Below are 20,540 nucleotides of genomic sequence, written 5' to 3' on the forward strand. Positions count from 1 at the left end.
TGTTGGAGATGGTCATTGCCTGACGCTTGTGTGGCATGAATGTTACTTGCCACTTGTCAGCCCAAGTCTGAATATTGTCCAGGCCTTGCTGCATTTGTACATGGACTGCTTCAGTATTTGAGGAGTCGCGAATGGTGCTTAACATTGTGCAATCATCAGCGAACATCGCCACTTTTGACCTTATGATGAAAAGAAGGTCATTGATGAAGCAGCTGAAGATGGTTGAGCCTAGGACACTACCCTGAGGAACTCCTGCAGTGATGTCCTGGAACTGAGATGACTGACCTCCAGCAACCACAACCATCTTCCTTTGTGCTAGGCATGACTCAAACCAGTGGAGAGTTTTCACCCTGATTCCCATTGAATCTAGTTTTGCTCAGGCTCTTTGATGCCACACTCAGTCAAATGCTGCCTTGATGTCCAGGGCACTCACTCTCACCTCAACTGGTTATACCGACACTATAAAACTTTAGCTTTATCCTATACTGCATTGAAAATTAACAAGATCTGAAACATGCCAACCTGTTTCTTGTGTACTTCCCTCTTTTTATTTAATCTCCTTTAGATGTGATAGTGCCTGAGCACCATATGTTTCCTGACAGCCTTCCAGTTTTATTCTCTGCTAGTTAGATGGGGTTACGATCGCTGGGGAATGCCAGAACTGCTCTAACGAGGTGTTAGAGGTTCATGGTTGGGATTGACCTTTCCTTGGATGCCTATTCCTCCTTCCTGAGGTGAAATTGCTGCCTCCCCAATGCCTTCAGGCAGCTGAGAATGAATAGTAGGAGTGAACTGTGTGCTTGTCCCCAGGTTCCAGGTTGCTACATCTCACACATTTTTCACTGGCATCTTGAGTGTTCTGCTATTTTATCTAAAATAATCATGGTCCCCTTAAACAAAATTTCTAGCTAAAGACTCTAAGCATGAGAACATTGGGGGCAGGGGGAGGTTGAAGTTGTCAGTGTGTAAAATGGGCTTGTAATGAGTTAGAAGACTTGCACCTGGTTTCATTTTCCATTGATTAGGAAAGCATCGCCAAGATTTATTGACAAATATAATAATATTGTCAAGTGAGATGAGGAAACGAATCTCCAAACAGGTTTAGATTGTCACTCTGTGAGCTTCACAGGAAAGGAGATCAGGCATAGTGAAAAATCAGCTGCCAGTTCCTGTTTGACACCATCTTTCACCTTCTGGTTTTTTCATTAGGCTGAAGAAAAACCTGCCTGATACTGTAGACACATTACTGTACCTGGTGAAGGGAAAGAAGGATTCAACAGCAAACAATAACTTGCATTTATCTAGCATCGATAATGTAATAAAATGTTCAAAGAGGCTTCAAGGGAGCCTTATCGGACCAGATTTGACACCGAACCACAAAGCCAATTTAGGACAGGTTGCAAAAATGTAATCAAGGATGTAGGTTTTAAAGGAGGAGAGAGAGGCAAAGAGGTTCAGTGAGGGAATTTCAGAGCTTAGAGCCTCAGTAACTGAAGGCACATTTGCCAAAGATGGAGTGGGGGGGCAGTGAAAATTAAGGATGCGCAAGAGGCCACAATTGGGGAAGTGCAAAGATTTTGGAGGTTTGTAGGACTCAGGAGGGGGTATAGGATTCAAAACCAGAGTTCCCACTTTGGATTGCTAACCAGTGGCTCCTGCTGGTAAGTGCCCATGTATAGATATCATATCTGGTTTAGCTGTGGTGGCCTCCGCTGTTGTGTTACCAAGATTGGAACTGAGCCGTATTGATCAGACTGGTTACTCTTTCAGTCCCTGGCCTGTGCTAGGAGATGCTGGTGCCAGCTGGGTTGATAACAGTTATACAACAGGTTAATATAAGGTTCACAGTCAAAGAAGGGTAGAAAGTGCAGGTTCCCCTCTTCTGATCAGAATCAGTGAGCCCTGCTGGGAAGAGGAACCATGTGAGAACAAGACTAGGCCCAGCTTTAATGCTCCATAGTTCCATGGCCAACATTCACTGTCAGAGCTTGCACATTGAGATAAACCTCATGTCTAAAGGACTGGAGAGCATCTGCTGTTCGTGTAACCATATCCCAAAAGGAGTCGAAGCTTCTAGGTGGGAAGGGGTGAAAACTTGAGGGGAAAACTGCTATAGGCTGGTAAAAATATGGAAATTACGTGTTGCAATGGAGGAATCTCGGGCTTGCTGAGGTGTTTGTATAGTTAATTGAACTCGCCTATCCCATGGCAGGAATCTTATTTCTTGTTAGGATAGATCAATATTTTGTTCAGAGACCTCAAAATTATATAACTTCATGTGCACCTTGCATTGTGTAGGGATGAGGTATGTGCGAATCACAGGGTGATACCAGAAGCACCGTGACTATTCTAGGATATGTGCTGGACTCTGACCCTTTTTTTTCAATTGCAGGTCCTCCTGGGGATTCAGGTTCACAGGGACTGCCAGGTCCTCCAGGAGTCCGAGGTTTTCAAGGCCAGACAGGATTACCTGGACGTCCAGGCTCTCCAGCACAAACTCAAGGTATATTTTATGTGTGTTACAAGCTAACAATTTTAATGTTCAAGGTGTAGAATTGTTATGTGATTGACCAGTAGTATCATCCTGGCTGAAGACAAATCACGTTCATAAGTACAGCAGCTTTCTTCCCTGATGCCTCTAATCAGAAATCATGCCTAATTAAAAATTTTATTGAAGGATTTTCATAAGTCAAAATATAAAATTGCTGAAAAAAGATATTTTTTTGTTGAAGCTTTTCATCTTGCATTCATCAGGACAATTTGCAAGAATACCCAATGAAAGGGGAATAGAAATTTATACTGTATGAGAAGAGTGCTGATTGGTCGGCTAGTGGATTATGATTGGTAGAGGCACTGCCATGGAGAATGAATCAATTGATGGTGACTAACAGTTAACTGCCGAGCACTGTTTGAAATTTAAACCTGGCAGCTGGACTCTGATTGGTCAAGACATTGCCCTGAGGAATGAACCAGCAGATGGCTGTCACTTATTTTGTTTAACTGAAACAGGAGACACAGACACAGCAGGACTGTAGCTTAGGAACATTGCTCATTTCAAAATGGTTTGAGCCTAGCTTCTTTGGTATTTTGAGGTATTCTCCCCCTCCAGGGTCAAGGGTGTTGAACCTAGCCTTAGCTCCACATTTGTTCTGCTGTTGAGATCAATCACTTCAGCACTTTCTTGGGACTGCACCCAAAAACTTGCTGGTCCTTTGGGTCTAGCTCCACATCATGTGCCATGTTTACCTAGATGGACCTTGAAGAGACCATGAACCTTTTATCAGGCTCGCTTTGCATAACTTGTTATTTCTTGTAGGTATCTTGATGTGTTCTGATTCCTTTCCCAATCCATCCAGATTTTTGTACTAGTGGCTAGGTACTCCAGTACTTGGGTAGAAAGACGTGACCACATTCGCTTGTAGTAAAATGTTTCTTTTGTTCTGCTATATGCAAGAGTCTAATCTTATTGCCTCAAGATAACTTGTATATTCTGGGATTTGTTTTATTTTTTAAGTTCTGAACTCAAGTTCACTCTGCTTTTAAAATGCAAAGTGCTAACATAAACAACTTTGAACCATCTCCTCATGTTGACTTGGTGATGCTGACTGGGGATTAGAAGCGGGGATACAGTGATCGAGACATGTCTGTCTGCAGAAGTTGTACATATCAGTGAGACCATGCCAATCATGTGTGAGGAGATTGCTGCCATTCCACCCAATAAACATTCGACTTTCGTTTCCGTCGCTTAGGTTCCAAGGGTTTACCAGGATTCCCAGGCATTGTAGGACCTAAAGGTGCAAAGGGTGCGCCAGGAAGAATGACTTTTTCACAACCAGGCCCACCAGGTTTCCTGGGCCCCCCTGGGCCTCCTGGTCCACCAGGTATGTAATAAAGTATAATGTACAGTTATAATAGTGCAGTTGTGTAAGAGTTGTGAATTTATATGTTGACTCTTGCTGGAAGTTTTAAAGCATTTTGAGCTGTTGGTGGTCAAAAAGGATTGGAAATTATCAACTCCTACTTTGGACAAAATAGCCAACTTTGAATTACAACCCGTAGGCTATAATTAAATAGTTATTTTTGGGAATCAATTCAAGGCACCATGGTCTGGGATCTTCAAGCTCAGCCTCAGTCGTGCTGTTCAGTGGGATGCCACCACACTAAGCAAAGGAAATCTGTGAGGGTGTTATCCTGGACAACTCCTGTGCAGCTTGATGGCTGGCTGAGTACAGCATTGTGCTCTCCTTTTCTTTCCTCATTGAGAAATCTAGATGAAGGGTCAAGACCATTGTGGAGGCTGCCACCAAGGTTGTAAAGAGATGGAGAGAAGACAACATAATCAAGAAGCATTGGTCAGGTTACAAGAAATTTGTGTTTGGGCCAGGAATCTCATGGTTTTGAATTCAGGGAAGGAATGTGTAGTAATTATAGTTTTATTTAGTGTGCAATGTACCTTTAAGAATAATACTTGTTAGGCACGGCAAGATCACATGATCTGCAATAACCAATAGGAGAGTAGCATGGACTACCTCAGCAGTCAGTGTAGAGATAGAGTTGGAGTTGAAATCACAGGTGGAGTTGCTGCTGAATATATTGCAGTTAAACTTAATGTTTCCACCCAAGAAGTGTCTGTAGATCTCTATCATTAATAGCACAACTATATCATTAATAGCATAACTCCGCCACCCTACATCAAACTGGCGATGAGGATAAAACAGGATTGAACAGAAGAAAGCAAGTTAGAAAGAATTCGGCAATTAGAATTGAAGAAGTTATCCCCTCCCAAAATGCCACAATTTGGGAGAATTGATCCTTTTGAACCAGCCACAGCCAATTGGTCTCAATACATAGAACACCTCACGTTCTTTTTTCAAGCGAATGAGATTAGGGAGAAGAGAAGAGGCGAACAAATCCTCTTGAGTACTTGTGGGAGCAAAACCTACAATTTGATTTGAAATTTGATGGCATCTAGTGCCCCAGATTTGAAAAATTCTGATGAATTGGTGGACCTCGTGAAGGGCCATTTTCAACCAAAGCCCTCAGTCACGACGCAGAGGTTCAGGTTTAATTCATGAAATAGAGCACTGGGTGAGAAAATTGCATGCTTTGTGGCAAATTTGAAACAGCTAAAGGATCGCTGTGAGTTTGGTACAACTCTGAACAACATGCTCAGAGATTGTTTAGTGTGTGGTGTGAAAGAGGACACTATTCAGAAAAGATTATTGTCCAGAGTGAATCTAGATTTCAGGAAGGTGCTAAAGATTGCGCTGGCCATGGGAAGTGCGGTAAAAGATTCAAAAGCAATACAGGGAGAACAAAATGGCGCCATCCTCCACATCAGACGGGACACCTTAGCTGAAAGAGGCACAAAAGAAGCGAGACTCTGCTGGGAAGCAGGAAACAGTTCCCCCTAGCTGAAGCATACAGAAAAATAACTGAGCAGCAAAATCAAAAAATAATTTTAATGGAGGTGAAAACAATCTGTCTTTTAGCAATTGGCAGTTTAAAAAAAATTGAGTGCCACTATTGTCATAGAAATGGACATATGACAAGGCAATGCAAGGAAAGATTCAAGCAAGCTTGTAAACAAGAGAAGAAGTCCAATGAAATCTACAATGTAGAAGAGCCCGAAACAACAAATTCAGACATTTACTCATTGTTTAATCTGAAAGTTGGAAAGACAGAACCAATATTTATCACACTGAAGGTAAATGGCAAACTTGTCAGAATGGAAGTGGTCATGGGAGCTCCAGTAATTGGGGAACATACCTTCAGATATTTGAATAATGGTGAACATCAATTAAGTTTAGAAGAAACAGTCCCCAAGCTAAAAACATAGACGAGTGAAGACATTCAAGTAAAAGGCATAAGCAGAGTAACAGTCTATTATGGAAGCTAATCAGCAAAGCTACCCTTGATGGTGGTAGTAGGTGAAGGGCCAAGCCTCCCGGGGTGAAATTGGTTATAGGAGACTAAGTTAGAGTGGGCTGAAATTTTCCAGTTGAGAGCAAGTGAGCTACCAGAGCTACTTAGAAAGTACGCCACTGTCTTCAGGGACAAACTGGGGAAAATTCAGGGCCTGCAGGCAAAGAGTCATGTGGATCTGGAAGCAACCCCTTGCTTTAGGAAGGCGAGGCCGGTGTCACATGCCCTGCAAGAAAAAGTCGACATTGAACTGAACAGACTAGAGAAACAGGGTGTTATACAACCTATATAAAAACAAAAAAACTGCGGATGCTGGAAATCCAAAACAAAAACAGAATTACCTGGAAAAACTCAGCAGGTCTGGCAGCATCGGCGGAGAAGAAAAGAGTTGACGTTTCGAGTCCTCATGACCCTTCAACAGAACTTGAGTTCGAGTCCAGGAAAGAGCTGAAATATAAGCTGGTTTAAGGTGTGTGTGTGGGGGGCGGAGAGATAGAGAGACAGAGAGGTGGAGGGGGGATGTGGTTGTAGGGACAAACAAGCAATGATAGAAGCAGATCATCAAAAGATGTCAACGACAATAGTACAATAGAACACATAGGTGTTAAAGTTAAAGTTGGTGAACAAGACAACAGAGAGATACGGAAATCTTGTCGCAGAGAGGAACAGAACTTCTTCAAGGAGGTAGGCATTTCTTGAAGAGCAGTGGCAGTCAATTAAACACAGAGATAAAAACAAAAAAACTGTGGATGCTGGAAATGCAAAACAAAAACAGAATTACCTGGAAAAACTCAGCAGATCTGGCAGCATCGGCGGAGAAGAAAAGAGTTGACGTTTCGAGTCCTCATGACCCTTCGACAGAACTTGAGTTCAAGTCCAGGAAAGAGCTGAAATATAAGTTGGTTTAAGGTGTGTGTGTGGGGGGGCGGAGAGATAGAGAGACAGAGAGGTGGAGGCGGGGTGTGGTTGTAGGGACAAACAAGCAGTGATAGAAGCAGATCATCAAAAGATGTCAACGACAATAGTACAATAGAACACATAGGTGTTAAAGTTAAAGTTGGTGAACAAGGCAACAGAGAGATACAGAAATCTTGTCGCAGAGAGGAACAGAACTTCTTCAAGGAGGTAGGCATTTCTTGAAGAGCAGTGGCAGTCAATTAAACACAGAGATAAAAACAAAAAAACTGCGGATGCTGGAAATCCAAAACAAAAACAGAATTACCTGGAAAAACTCAGCAGGTCTGGCAGCATCGGCGGAGAAGAAAAGAGTTGACGTTTCAAGTCCTCATGACCCTTCGACAGAACTTGAGTTCGAGTCCAGGAAAGAGCTGAAATATAAGCTGGTTTAAGGTGTGTGTGTGGGGGGTGGTGAGATAGAGAGACAAAGAGGTGGAGGGGGGGGTGTGGTTGTAGGGACAAACAAGCAGTGATAGAAGCAGATCATCAAAAGATGTCAACGACAATAGTACAATAGAACACATAGGTGTTAAATTTAAAGTTGGCGAAGGGTCATGAGGACTCGAAACGTCAATTCTTTTCTTCTCCGCCGATGCTGCCAGACCTGCTGAGTTTTTCCAGGTAATTCTGTTTTTGTTATACAACCTGTTCAGTTCTCAGAATGGGCAGCTCCCATAGTCCCCGTCCTTAAATCCGACCAAAGCATCCGAATTTGTGGAGACAACAAACTGACGGTTAATCAAGCAGCTCAGCTAGACAGGCACTTCATTCCAATAATCGAAGACCAGTATGCCAAGCTGGCAGGAGGGACAGAAAGCTTGACATGAATCATGCTTATCAACAACTAGAATTGGATAATGCCTCCCAGGAATCTGTCACAGTTAATACCCACAAAGGGTTGTACCAATATACATGATTGCCTTTTGGTGTTTCCTGTGCTTATGTCATCTTTCAGAGAACAATGGAAAGCTTACTGCAGGGACTGCCCCAGGTTGTTGTCTATTTAGACGATGTATTGGTGATAGGTTTCACTGAAAAAGAGCGTTTGGCAAACTTAGAAGAAGTCTTAAGATGTTTCTTGCAAGCTGGAGTGCATTTAATAAACGTGGACATTCCAAGTGAGGGGGGTAATCTATCTGGGTCACTGGGTAGATTCACAGGACCTCCACCCGGTTGAGGAGAAAGTGAGAGCCATAGAGAGATACCTGCGCCAAAGAATGCCTCAGAGCTCAAGTTATTCCTCGGAATGATCAACTATTATAGGCGTTTCCAATTTGTCCACAATGCTGGCCCACCTGCATTCCCTATTCAAGAAGAACCAACGTTGGTCTTGGGAGGCACCCCAGAAAGAAGCTTTCATAAAGGTGAAACAATTATTGCACTCGTCCAATTTATTAGTGCATTATAACCAGATGAAAGAATTGGTGCTGACATGTGACGCATCTTCCTACGGAGTGGGAGCAGTGCTGTCTCATCAGATGGATGATGGCCAATAGGTTATGTATCAAGAACACTCACCGCAGCAGAAAAGGGACACTCGCAGATAGAATAAGAAGGCCTGTCCATCATCTTTGGTGTCAAGAAATTTCACCAGTATGTACACGGCCACCATTTTATAATCGTTTCAGACCACAAACCCAATTGTTGGGATTGTTCAGTGAGGACACGGCTATTACACCCATAGCCTCAGCAAGAATACAATGATGGGCTTTAATTCCGGCAGCATACGAATACACTTTTGTACATAAGCCTGGCAATCAAATCACAAATGCCGATGCCCTTAGTCGTTTGTCTTTACAAGAAAATGATGAGCATGTCCCAGTTCCACAGGAACTTGTTTCACTGTTAAATTTCTTAGATTCCTCACCGGTATATGCTCGACAAATCAGAGACTGGACAAGTCGGGACAGTCCTATCTCCCGTATGAGAACAAGTGCTACATGGTTGGTCACAGGAACTTGTATCTGATGAAATGAAACTGTACTTCAACAGAAGACATGAAATAACCAGCCAGGATGGCATCTTATTGTGGGGAGCACGAGTGAGTGTTCCTCCAAAGGGAAGGGAGCCACTTTTAATTGAACTACACAGTGCCCGTTCAGGAATTTCCCAAATGAAGACCATAGCACTCAGCTATCTATGATGGCCTGGGATGGATGCAAAATAGAGAGTTCAGTGAAGCACTGTGTGCAATGTCAGCAACTGCAAAAGTTGACAGCGACAGCTCCTTTACACCCATGGGAGTGGCCAGGTAGACCCTGGGTGTGGTTTCACATTGACTACACTGCACCTTTCCTGGGAACAATGTTTTTGCTCGTTGTCAATGCTGATTCAAAATGATTGGAAATATATGAGGTGAAATTGGGGCCAGGGAACTGGAAATTGTTGATAGGATGTAGGGTGTCAGAGGAATCACGGATGTAGGTGGGAAGGGACTGGACAAGGGGAGAGAGAATGGAGTCAAGATAGCAAGAAATGAGTTCTGTAGGGCAGGAACAGGCTGACATGATCGGTCTGCCGGGACAGTCCTGTTTGTGGATTTTGGGTAGGAGGTAGAAGCGGGCCGTCCGAGGTTGGGTGACTATAAGGTTGGAAGATGTGGAAGGAAGATCTCCAGCGGAGATGAGGTCAGTAACAGTCCTGGAAACAATGGCTTGATGTTCAGTGGTGGGGTCATGGTCCAGGGGGAGGTAGAAGGAAGTGTCTGAGAGTTGACACTCAGCCTCTGCGAGGTAGAGGTCAGTGCGCCAGACAACAACAGCACCACCCTTGTCAGCAGGTTTGATGACAATGTCAGGGTTGGACCTGAGAGAACGGATTGCAGCAAGTTCAGAGAGAGACAGGTTAGAGTGGATGAGAGGAGCAGAGAAATTGAGATGACTAATGTCGCGCCGACAGTTCTCAATGAAAAGATCAAGAGAAGGTAAGAATCCAGCAGGAGGGGTCCAGGTGGAGGGAGAATATTGGAGGCGGGAAAAAGGATCCGTTGAACGGGGAGAGGACTCCTGCCCAAAGAAGTGAGCCCGGAGACAAAGGCGGCGGAAGAAGAGTTCAGCATCATTCCGAGCCCGAAATTCATTGAGATGAGGGCGTAAGAGTATGAAACTAAGTCCTTTGGTGAGCACTGAACGTTCAGCATCGGAGAGGGGAAGGTCAGGGGGTATAGTGAATACACGGCCGGGACTGGGATTGGAAGATGGGGTGGGGACAGAGGGACAGGCAGGGGTGGAGGGTCCTGGATCAGTGTTGGTGTCGATGAGTTGTTGGAGCTTGCGTTCCTTTGCACCTGAAAGAAAGAGACAAAGTTTCTTGTTGAGGCGTCGGATGAGACGAAGAGTAAAATGAAACTGGGGGCACGCGCAGCTTAGAAATAGGGTGCAGCGGTGCTGCTGGAGGGCAAATTGTGAGCAAATGTGTTATGTCAACATTGTGTTATTTTGGTGCTAGTTCTGAATTTATTCTTTTGCCGGGTAAATGTTATGATATAGCCTTCAATTGCAGAGTTTTGTGCGGTGGGATTGCATGTGTAAAATTGGGCTCAGATTTCAGCGTACCCACCATGATCTTTACCCCATTGTGTAAAGTTCTGCCTCGACCTCACCACCTGAATTTTTGGTACGCTCATAGCCCTCTGCTACATGCATTAAATCATGAAAGTTACTGCAAAATGTTTTAAACCTCTTTTGAGATTATTTCTAAATCTTCTGGATTTTCCTATTTTTCCCCTAGTTTCTGTAGCACATACAGCTCGATATGATATTACCTTCCCCAATGCTACTGTGAACATTGAGATGTGTGAGAACGTCCTAATGACCCCCTCTCCCTCTTGTTCCCCCTAAAACCCCTCTCTTGTTGAGTCCTCTGCCTCTGCGCAGTACTAAAAGTAAAAACAAAAACAGAATTACCTGGAAAAACTCAGCAGGTCTGGCAGCATCGGCGGAGAAGAAAAGAGTTGACGTTTCGAGTCCTCATGACCCTTCGACAGAACTTGAGTTCGAGTCCAAGAAAGAGTTGAAATATAAGCTGGTTTAAGGTGTGTGTGTGGGGGGCGGAGAGAGAGAGAGAGAGGTGGGGGGGGTGTGGTTGTAGGGACAAACAAGCAGTGATAGAAGCAGGTCATCAAAAGATGTCAACAACAATAATACAAAAGAACACATAGGTGTTAAAGTTAAAGTTGGTGATATTATCTAAACGAATGTGCTAATTAAGAATGGATGGTAGGGCACTCAAGGTATAGCTCTAGTGGGGGTGGGGAGAGCATAAAAGTTATAAAAAAATAAAATAAAATAAATAAATAAATATATATTTTTTTTCTTTTTCTCTTTTTATAATGGAAATAGGTGGGAAAAGGAAAATCTATATAATTTATTGGAAAAAAAAGAAAAAGAAGGGGGAAACAGAAAGGGGGTGGGGTGGGGGAGGGAGCTCACGACCTAAAGTTGTTGAATTCAATATTCAGTCCGGATGGCTGTAAAGTGCCTAGTCGGAAGATGAGGTGTTGTTCCTCCAGTTTGCGTTGGGCTTCACTGGAACAATGCAGCAAGCCAAGGACAGACATGTGGGCAAGAGAGCAGGGTGGAGTGTTAAAATGGCAAGCGACAGGGAGGTTTGGGTCATTCTTGCGGACAGACCGCAGGTGTTCTGCAAAGCGGTCGCCCAGTTTACGTTTGGTCTCTCCAATGTAGAGGAGACCACATTGGGAGCAACGAATGCAGTAGACTAAGTTGGGGGAAATGCAAGTGAAATGCTGCTTCACTTGAAAGGAGTGTTTGGGTCCTTGGATGGTGAGGAGAGAGGAAGTGAAGGGGCAGGTATTGCATCTTTTGCGTGGGCATGGGGTGGTGCCATAGGAGGGGGTTGAGGAGTAGGGGGTGATGGAGGAGTGGACCAGGGTGTCCCGGAGGGAGCGATCCCTACGGAATCCGATAGGGGGGGTGAAGGGAAGATGTGTTTAGTGGTGGCATCATGCTGGAGTTGGCGGAAATGGTGGAGGATGACCCTTTGAATGCGGAGGCTGGTGGGGTGATAAGTGAGGACAAGGGGGACCCTATCATGTTTCTGGGAGGGAGGAGAAGGTACGAGGGTGGATGCACGGGAGATGGGCCGGACACGGTTGAGGGCCCTGTCAACGACCGTGGGTGGAAAACCTCGGTTAAGGAAGAAGGAGGACATGTCAGAGGAACTGTTTTTGAAGGTAGCATCATCGGAACAGATGCAACGGAGGCGAAGGAACTGAGAGAATGGGATGGAGTCCTTACAGGAAGTGGGGTGTGAGGAGCTGTAGTCGAGATAGCTGTGGGAGTCGGTGGGTTTGTAATGGATATTGGTGGACAATCACCAGAGATTGAGACAGAGAGGTCAAGGAAGGGAAGGGAAGTGTCAGAGATGGACCACGTGAAAATGATGGAGGGGTGGAGATTGGAAGCAAAATTAATAAATTTTTCCAAGTCCCAACGAGAGCATGAAGCGACACCGAAGTAATCATCGATGTACCGGATAAAGAGTTGTGGAAGGGAGCCGGAGTAGGACTGGAACAAGGAATGTTCCACATACCCCACAAAGAGACAGGCATAGCTGGGGCCCATGCGGGTACCCATAGCCACACCTTTTATTTGGAGGAAGTGAGAGGAGTTGAAGGAGAAATTGTTCAGCGTGAGAACAAGTTCAGCCAGACGGAGGAGAGTAGTGGTGGATGGGGATTGTTCGGGCCTCTGTTCGAGGAAGAAGCTAAGGGCCCTCAGACCATCCTGGTGGGGGATGGAGGTGTAGAGGGATTGGACATCCATGGTGAAGAGGAAGCGGTTGGGGCCAGGGAACTGGAAATTGTTGATGTGACTTAAGGTGTCAGAGGAATCACGGATGTAGGTGGGAAGGGACTGGACAAGGGGAGAGAGAAGGGAGTCAAGATAACGAGAAATGAGTTCTGTGGGGCAGGAGCAAGCTGAGACGATCGGTCTACTGGGGCAGTTCTGTTTGTGGATTTTGGGTAGGAGATAGAAGCAGGCAGTCTGAGGTTGGGCGACTATCAGGTTGGAAGCTGTGGGAGGGAGATCCCCAGAGGAGATGAGGTCAGTGACAGTCCTGGAAACAATGGCTTGATATTCAGTGGTGGGGTCACGCAAACTGGGGGAACAACACCTCATCTTCCGACTAGGCACTTTACAGCCATCCGGACTGAATATTGAATTCAACAACTTTAGGTCGTGAGCTCCCTCCCCCACCCCACCCCCTTTCTGTTTCCCCCTTCCTTTTCTTTTTTTTCCAATAAATTATATAGATTTTCCTTTTCCCACCTATTTCCATTATAAAAAGAGAAAAAGAAAAAAAAAATATTTATTTATTTATTTTTTACATCTTTTATGCTCTCCCCACCCCCACTAGAGCTATACCTTGAGTGCCCTACCATCCATTCTTAATTAGCACATTCGTTTAGATAATATCACCAACTTTAACTTTAACACCTATGTGTTCTTTTGTATTATTGTTGTTGACATCTATTGATGATCTGCTTCTATCACTGCTTGTTTGTCCCTACAACCACACCCCCCCCCCACCTCTCTCTCTCTCTCTGTCTCCGCCCCCCACACACACACCTTAAACCAGCTTATATTTCAACTCTTTCTTGGACTCGAACTCAAGTTCTGTCGAAGGGTCATGAGGACTCGAAACGTCAACTCTTTTCTTTTCCGCCGATGCTGCCAGACCTGCTGAGTTTTTCCAGGTAATTCTGTTTTTGTTTTTGTTTTGGATTTCCAGCATCCGCAGTTTTTTTGTTTTTATCTAGCAGTACTAAAAGTGTTCAGCTGAATTACACACTGCTACCACTGGAGGGTGTATGGTCGTGTAAGAGTTACGAATTCACGCGTTGGAGATATTTTGCTGTTCAAGGCTGCAGTTTGGTCAATTTCGTCGTGATGTGTTTATAACTGAGTGAACTTGCATTTTTGTTTGATTATGTTCTCTTGTTAACTTTTTGTGTTGTATTCTTATCAATGTTTGTCCAACGATTTTGATTTCTAGTCTGTGACAGGCCTGCAGATTGTGTGAATAATGGGAAGCACAAAGATATCAACTGGCTTGGAATATTGCAATGAATACTAACTCTGGCAATATTACCAAAAAGGATCTTCCTTCCTTATACAATCGGTATTTAAGGTTCAATAAAACTTTTGACTATGTTGAAAGTTTGTTAACCCGATGACAAAACTTGTGTCTCGTGTTACACACAGCGACTTGGACTCCAAGGTAGTCATGCATTATTTGTAAAGTGTGCATGTGTTTGCACCCTTGTGATCTATTGTATAGGTAAGTTGGTTTAAGGAGCATATCTAACAGCAAAGAGCAGCAGAACTGTCTCTGCTGCAAGAGCAAATCTCATTCATGTTTGTTAGTCAGTGCACAAAGTTACTGAACAATGCACAGGGCTGTAAAATATTCCACAATGAAAAAGCTCGCAGCTAAAGAAAAGAAGAAACTTGCACTTCTAGAGCACTTCTCACATCCTCACGACGTCCTGAAGCACTTTACAACAAACAAAGTTTGGTTAAAGTCTGGTCACTGTGGTATTGTTGAAAAGGCAGCAACCAATTTGTGCACAGCAAGGTCCCACACCCTGTAGAGAGAACAATGGCCAGATAATTTAGCGGTACCAGATGAGGGATAAATGTCGGCCAGGTCACCAGGGAGAACTCAACCTGCTCTCCTTCGAAGAGTGCCATGGGATTTCTTACCTTGAGTGGGCATGTAGAGTTTAAAAGTCTCAGCTAAAAGATGGTGCAAAACTCTTCCTCAGCCCTGTAATGAAGTGTCAACGTAGATGATGGACTCAGCAATGTCCTCTCTAATTTTTTCTTTGTTGTATGTGGCCTTTTCCTTTGCATGCATGATATCTTTAAATATTTTTGTGCGCACATGCAATATTTTAAAGGGGAGAATTTGAGAGTGACCTGCACAATACCCTCTGGGTTTCTGCATGGTCACAAACACCTGTACTTTTCCAAACTACCAAGTTCTTCCTTTAGCACCTGTTGGCTTTAACCAGGGCTTGGCTGCAATGGGCTGAATTTCATGGCTCCCGGGACAGGTTGGCAGATGGTGGGGGGGTGGGGGGGGGGGGTGCCATAATATTGGGTGCTGTGCCGTGGGCGCTGCCCCTGGTGCTTACCTGCTCGCACCAGCCCCAGCTGCAATTTTACCAGTGGCCGGGAAGATGTGGGGAGGCTTGAATGTCTGTGGTCCAATTGAGGCCCTTAAATGGTAAGGGCTTACTCCCGCCCCCACTGGGATTTAACCTGCGTGGGGCGGGGTGGGGGGGGGGTGGTGTTGGCGGCAAGCCACATGTGAAGTCTGACAGCTTTTAGTGCTCAGGCTGGTGGCTGGGCCAGGAGGGGAGTTACCTCCTTTACAGACCACCTATGCCCATCGGTCACCCCCTGCGTTTCCTTTCTTCCCCCCAACCCCCGTTTTCCCACCCCTATTAAAAATTAAATGAAGGAGTTCTAGAGCCCTTGTCATCACATTTTAATACTTAACAGCAATTTAAAAGCATTAACGTTTTGAACGAAAACAATGAAATAGTAAGAGACTGTAAAATGAAGCCTTCCTTTATTTTCATTTCCCTCTGCTTGAGGTACGTTCCTAAACTTATTGTTCTTTGTAAACCAGGTCCTTCAGGCGCCGCGATAGGAAGCCAAGGATCACCTGGACCTCCAGGGTTGCCTGGAGTAGCTGGACCACCGGGATTCAGGGGAAATAAAGGATATAAAGGTGGGTAAATGTCCTGGACTCTCCTTGTCTTTGATTTCATCAGTTTCTTCAATGCCTTGATTTAGACTTTCTCCCAATACCTCTTGCACATTCTCACAGCCCAAGGCAGCTTCCACAGGCAAGCACTTTTGAAGCACTGTTGTAATGGAGGAAACACAGCAGCCAATTTGCACACAGCCATGCCCCACAAACAGCAATGTGATAATGACTGGATCATTATGATGTTGCTTGAGGGGTAAATATTGAGGACACTTGGACTATCCATAGGCTCTTCTACATCCACCCTCAGGCATACAGGGCCTTGGCTTTACATCTCACCTGAAGGACAGCACCTCTGATAACGCAGTGCCTCGGTACTCCACTGGAGCGTCAATGTGGATGTTGTGCTAAAGTCATTGCAGTGGAGTTCTGAAGAAGAGTCATATGGACTTGAAACGTTAACTCTGTTTCTCTCTCCACAAATGCTGCCAGACCTACTGAGTCTTTCCAGCATTTTCTGTTTTTATTTCAGATTTCCAGCATCCGCAGTATTTTGCTTTTATCACTGGAGTCCGACTTGAATACACAACCTTCTGACTCAGGGGCAAGAGTGCTACCCACAGAGCTAGCGATACGATGGTTTTGTGTACCATTTGTTAGTAAGGCTTCAGAGTCTCTACAGCCTCAATGGAAAGAGCATTGAGCCCCACATCTGTGCTGGCTTTGGTCTTTTATTTTCCTTCAGTGTCCATTTGGAATCGGAAAAAGAGAAGTTTCCTGAAGCCTCTCGCCGGGTCCTGATGCTGGGCCACTCGATCAAGCACTGAGTCCCTGACAACAAGGAACCCTTTCCAGGAGCTTGCAAACAAACACGATAGGGTTTGCTTTATTGGTTTCCCGTGTGGTGATTGCCCCGCCCACTGCTGGTTGAATACTAGCGGCTGTGAAATGAGGCCCTTTACATGGGTAACAATTGGTGTCTGCGCGGGAAGGCCATCTGTGGGCCTTCCTACCCCAGACTTAATTGGGGCAGATGCGGTATTGTGGTGGGGTACCCACTTGGCACCCTCCCACCCAATTAAGTGCCCCCTCGCCTCCAAACTCACCTCGCGTTGGGGCATTAAATTCCACCCAACTTCAATGTTTCCCCAAGAAAAAGAAGTCACTAATAACTACCAAAGCCTGCCCTGAAGCCTATCCTGGGTATTAGTCAATGACTATTTTGTAGTGGTTTGATGTATAAAGCCCTTGGAAGAAGTGTGTCACGAGGCTGTTTTGCATGTTGCCCTGCTGACCTATGAGTATCGTTGTAACATTATGTTAGGGATTAACCTGGCAATTGGCCTTCTTTCAGTTCCTCACCATCATTGTGCTACAGTAAATGTTGTTATCTTCATCACATCTTTGTGACTTTCCATTGGAACTATCCAGGCCTTAAGCAAGACCTCACCTATATTCAGGGCCTAAATCCCAGAATGAGGCCTAAGATTCCTGCTTTATAATTCCCTATAATTTCAATAATTGCTTCTTATAAGACCTAATTTGCACGATTCTGCTTACTTTTGTCAGGTGAGCCTGGGGCATGTGCTTGCAGTGGGGCGATTACTGGGAGGGGTATTCAAGGCCCTCCTGGTCCTCCTGGTGAACCAGGAAAGCCTGGTTTCAACAGTGGTAAAGGCCAGTGTGGAGATCCAGGACCAGCAGGACCTCCAGGACAATCAGGTCCTCCAGTAAGTAGCTTACTGTTACTTTTTTGTGACTGTGGTGTTTTTGCACTGATCGTTCTGTTAAAAGCCTGAGAAAGTGCAGAACCAAAATAGGCGATTGGGGACACTGCATGCTCCATCATGGCCTATCCCTGGTTTCTTTATTCTTCTAAGGCAGAGGGAATTTCCTTCACCAGTTTCAGTCTAAAAGTCACATGTATTTTCCTGACAGGCTTCCCCTTGCCCCCACAGCAGCATCCATTCCAAGCAATGATACAATTGAAAAGAACTTCTAGACATTAACCCTAAAGTTACCTCCTCTATTTGGGAGCTGTGTATCCTTGTTCCACTCTGCACTTTTCTGTCAACTAGGGCCAGTTGTACCCCTATAAACTGTTACCCAGGTGAGACCTGCTCAGTTGGTTTAGATCGTGAACATCTTTGATCAGTCTGACACAGTGTCACATTAACCAATCCACTTATCCATTGAATCATCACAGGATCTCATTGTCAATTTCGCTCAAGGAACAGTTCATGAAGCCTGTATCTGAATTTTAAAGATATGCTTGTTACAACTATTAAATAGGAGCAAGCAACTTGGCTGAATCTTGTTAATATAAGTGGGGTCTGTCCTCAGTAAAGTAACCGTGACAATTAATTATCTTTGCTGCAACTGACTGGCTGTAAAAGTGAGTAGTAAGATAGAAAGATACTAAAATCAAAGGGCTAGAAATTACACACTCTATAGCCAGTGGAAAATTTATGCTACCATTTACTGCATAGCGAGTGCATAGTAATATCCAAGGTTATTGGGCAAGGCAGTCAAATATACTTCCCCTTGAATTACCCAATGAATGAAGGAAACACAAGAAGTGGTGCAGCATTATCTGCCTTCTCTTAGTTTCCTTACACATGATTTGATAAGTCCTAATCTTTTATAGTCAGAAGAACTGATCCTCTTTCAGGATTACATTAGTCCCTGCTCAAAACTTCCAACAAAGAAACAGCTGTGCATGAAAAGTGGGTTGCAGTTCAGGTAGAAAGCAGTAATGGACTGTTTGACTGTGTTGAATCCTGTCCTAAGCTTCTCTTTCCAGAACTGGATTAACAAGCACTACCAATCAGTGAAACCAAAAACCAGCTTTATTGCCCTCATGACTCCAGTGTCGTCACTTGTAAAGTGACAGAGTCAAGTTAAATAATAAGTTTTCACTTCAGAACAGTTTCAAGAGCAGGGCGAAGTGATGTGGCATGGTGAACCGAGCAGGTCAGTGTGGTGGGAGGGCTGTTGAAGTAAATCCTTAAATTAAGCGCAGATTATGAAGGCGAGCAGAGAGAGAATGCCTGAAGAGAGGGAGCTGGTGGCATATTTACTTTCCTCTTAGTTAGTCTGTAATCAGTGAAGAATTTTAAACCATACACAGTATTTTCACACGTGCACCTGGAAACCCACCAGTTAGCTAGAGAACATGATGGGTTAGATTTTCACTGTGTGTTAAGCGTGGCAGAATTATAAACCCAAGCCTTGTAAATAGAGTTGCAGCTTCATCACATGAACAAAATCATCCTCCCTGAAGAGACCAAAGTGCAGACGCTTGAAACATGGCCTCATTTATAGGTTGACTGACTACAGATGGAGAATGCTGACCTTTCCTTTTGACTTTTAGGGTATTCCAGGTGTGCCAGGAGCATCAGGAGCAAAAGGACAGAAGGGAGATTCATCCGTTACATCAGCAAAGGGTACGAATAAAACTTGACCATCTCTACATGCAATCCCATTCCAAATCGTGACACAGAAAACTCAGATTTTTATTGCACCTAATTTATTCATTGGATTTGATGTTTATTCCTAAGTAGGGGCTAAGTGATTCTCTGGGGCAGGTTTCTCTATTCTTGGGTCTAGACCAACTGTTGGTGCAGAGCATGGTGGAAGGTTGGGGGGCCTCCCAGAGGGGTGTGTGTGCCATTCTCTTTGCCCGGATTTATTGAAATTCTGCTTCTGCCAACATCTTCATGACTGTCTTCCACATTGTAACAAGCGCTTCCTCGCTAAACTTGGAGGGAACTTAAGCTGTTTTTAAAAATTGAACAGTTCCAGAGAAAATGCGAAGTAATTCCCTAACAATTGCAGCCTCGAAAGCTGTCTCGGCTCAGGCACAAGTCCGAGGTTGGGCATGGCATGTAGGCCCCTGGAAAAATAAAGCGCTGGCAATGAATGACAGGAGAGACAAAGTCAGGGAACTTCTTTCTTAAGTATATTTTCTCTCAGACAGAGAAGTGTGGGGAGGTCTTCCAGTGTTCTGGCCAACATTCTTCTTTCAATTACCATCATCAAAAAACATGGCTGATATATTTGCCTTTTAGTAGCAGTCACTGCATTTTGAAGTGTTTCTTTGCACATGACAAGCTTTGAGATGTTTCTTACAGACAACATAAAGCACTTCACAATTTCAAATATTTTTCCTTCCTTTTGCTAGCACTCTCTTAGGGAGAACATAATACTTTTCCAATCTGATCAGGCAGAGGTCTTCAGTGACTGAATAAGGGCTGTTTCCAAGATTGGAGAGCACATATTTCCCAATTCAGCTATTGTATAGTCCATCCATAGAATAGCAGTCTTCCTCGCCTCCCCTTTTGAAGACTGTGACATAACCTGAGATACTACTCCATAGGCACAGGCAGCACTCCCGTTTCTCAACCAAGGGGCCAGTCTTTATTCCTGAGCCCCTGAGTGACAGTAGACAGATTGACCATGGGGAAGAGGAAGCATCACAAAGAAACTCAATCCTGCCCTGCATTAGCAATCCAAACAATTGCATTTGCCATCAGGAACCACAATGTCACAATGAATGAAGAAGACTACTTGACCTATCTCAGGTTAAATGTCCAGAGGCACCCTAACGTCTGCTTCACTGCAGCATTGACATGTCCCCTGAATTATATCAGGGCTCTTGCCTTCAAAATGCTATCTTTTTCGTGCATTAATTGCTTTTTGTATGAAGAAGCACTTCCTGATACGAAGTCTAAAGTTACCTCTTCTACTTGGAAACTATGCACCCTTCTCCCACTCCATTCTTCTGTGTGGCCTCAGGCCAGTTGTAGCCCTCACACTTGAGATCTGCTCAGTCACACCAGCTAATCCATTTATCAGAGGATCTCACTGTTCAGTTATCTGAAGGAATAACTCATTACTTCAGCATCTGAATT

The 20,540-nt window shown here is 44.4% G+C and overlaps 1 protein-coding gene across 4 annotated transcripts in view; it reads left to right on the forward strand.

Annotated features, from left to right (window-relative positions):
* col4a6 (collagen, type IV, alpha 6) overlaps positions 1–20,540 on the forward strand; it is a 419,493-nt gene that overhangs the window by 308,204 nt on the left and 90,749 nt on the right. For all 4 annotated transcript variants that reach the window (XM_041194995.1, XM_041194994.1, XM_041194996.1 and 1 more), the window contains exons 19-23: positions 2,393–2,503; positions 3,750–3,881; positions 15,547–15,648; positions 17,197–17,357; positions 19,001–19,073. In XM_041194995.1, the coding sequence (XP_041050929.1) occupies positions 2,393–2,503; positions 3,750–3,881; positions 15,547–15,648; positions 17,197–17,357; positions 19,001–19,073 (579 nt within the window). The remainder of the gene's footprint in view (positions 1–2,392; positions 2,504–3,749; positions 3,882–15,546; positions 15,649–17,196; positions 17,358–19,000; positions 19,074–20,540) is intronic.

This window comes from Carcharodon carcharias, chromosome 9 (assembly GCF_017639515.1).
Source record: "Carcharodon carcharias isolate sCarCar2 chromosome 9, sCarCar2.pri, whole genome shotgun sequence".
Taxonomy (NCBI): Eukaryota; Metazoa; Chordata; class Chondrichthyes; order Lamniformes; family Lamnidae; genus Carcharodon; species Carcharodon carcharias.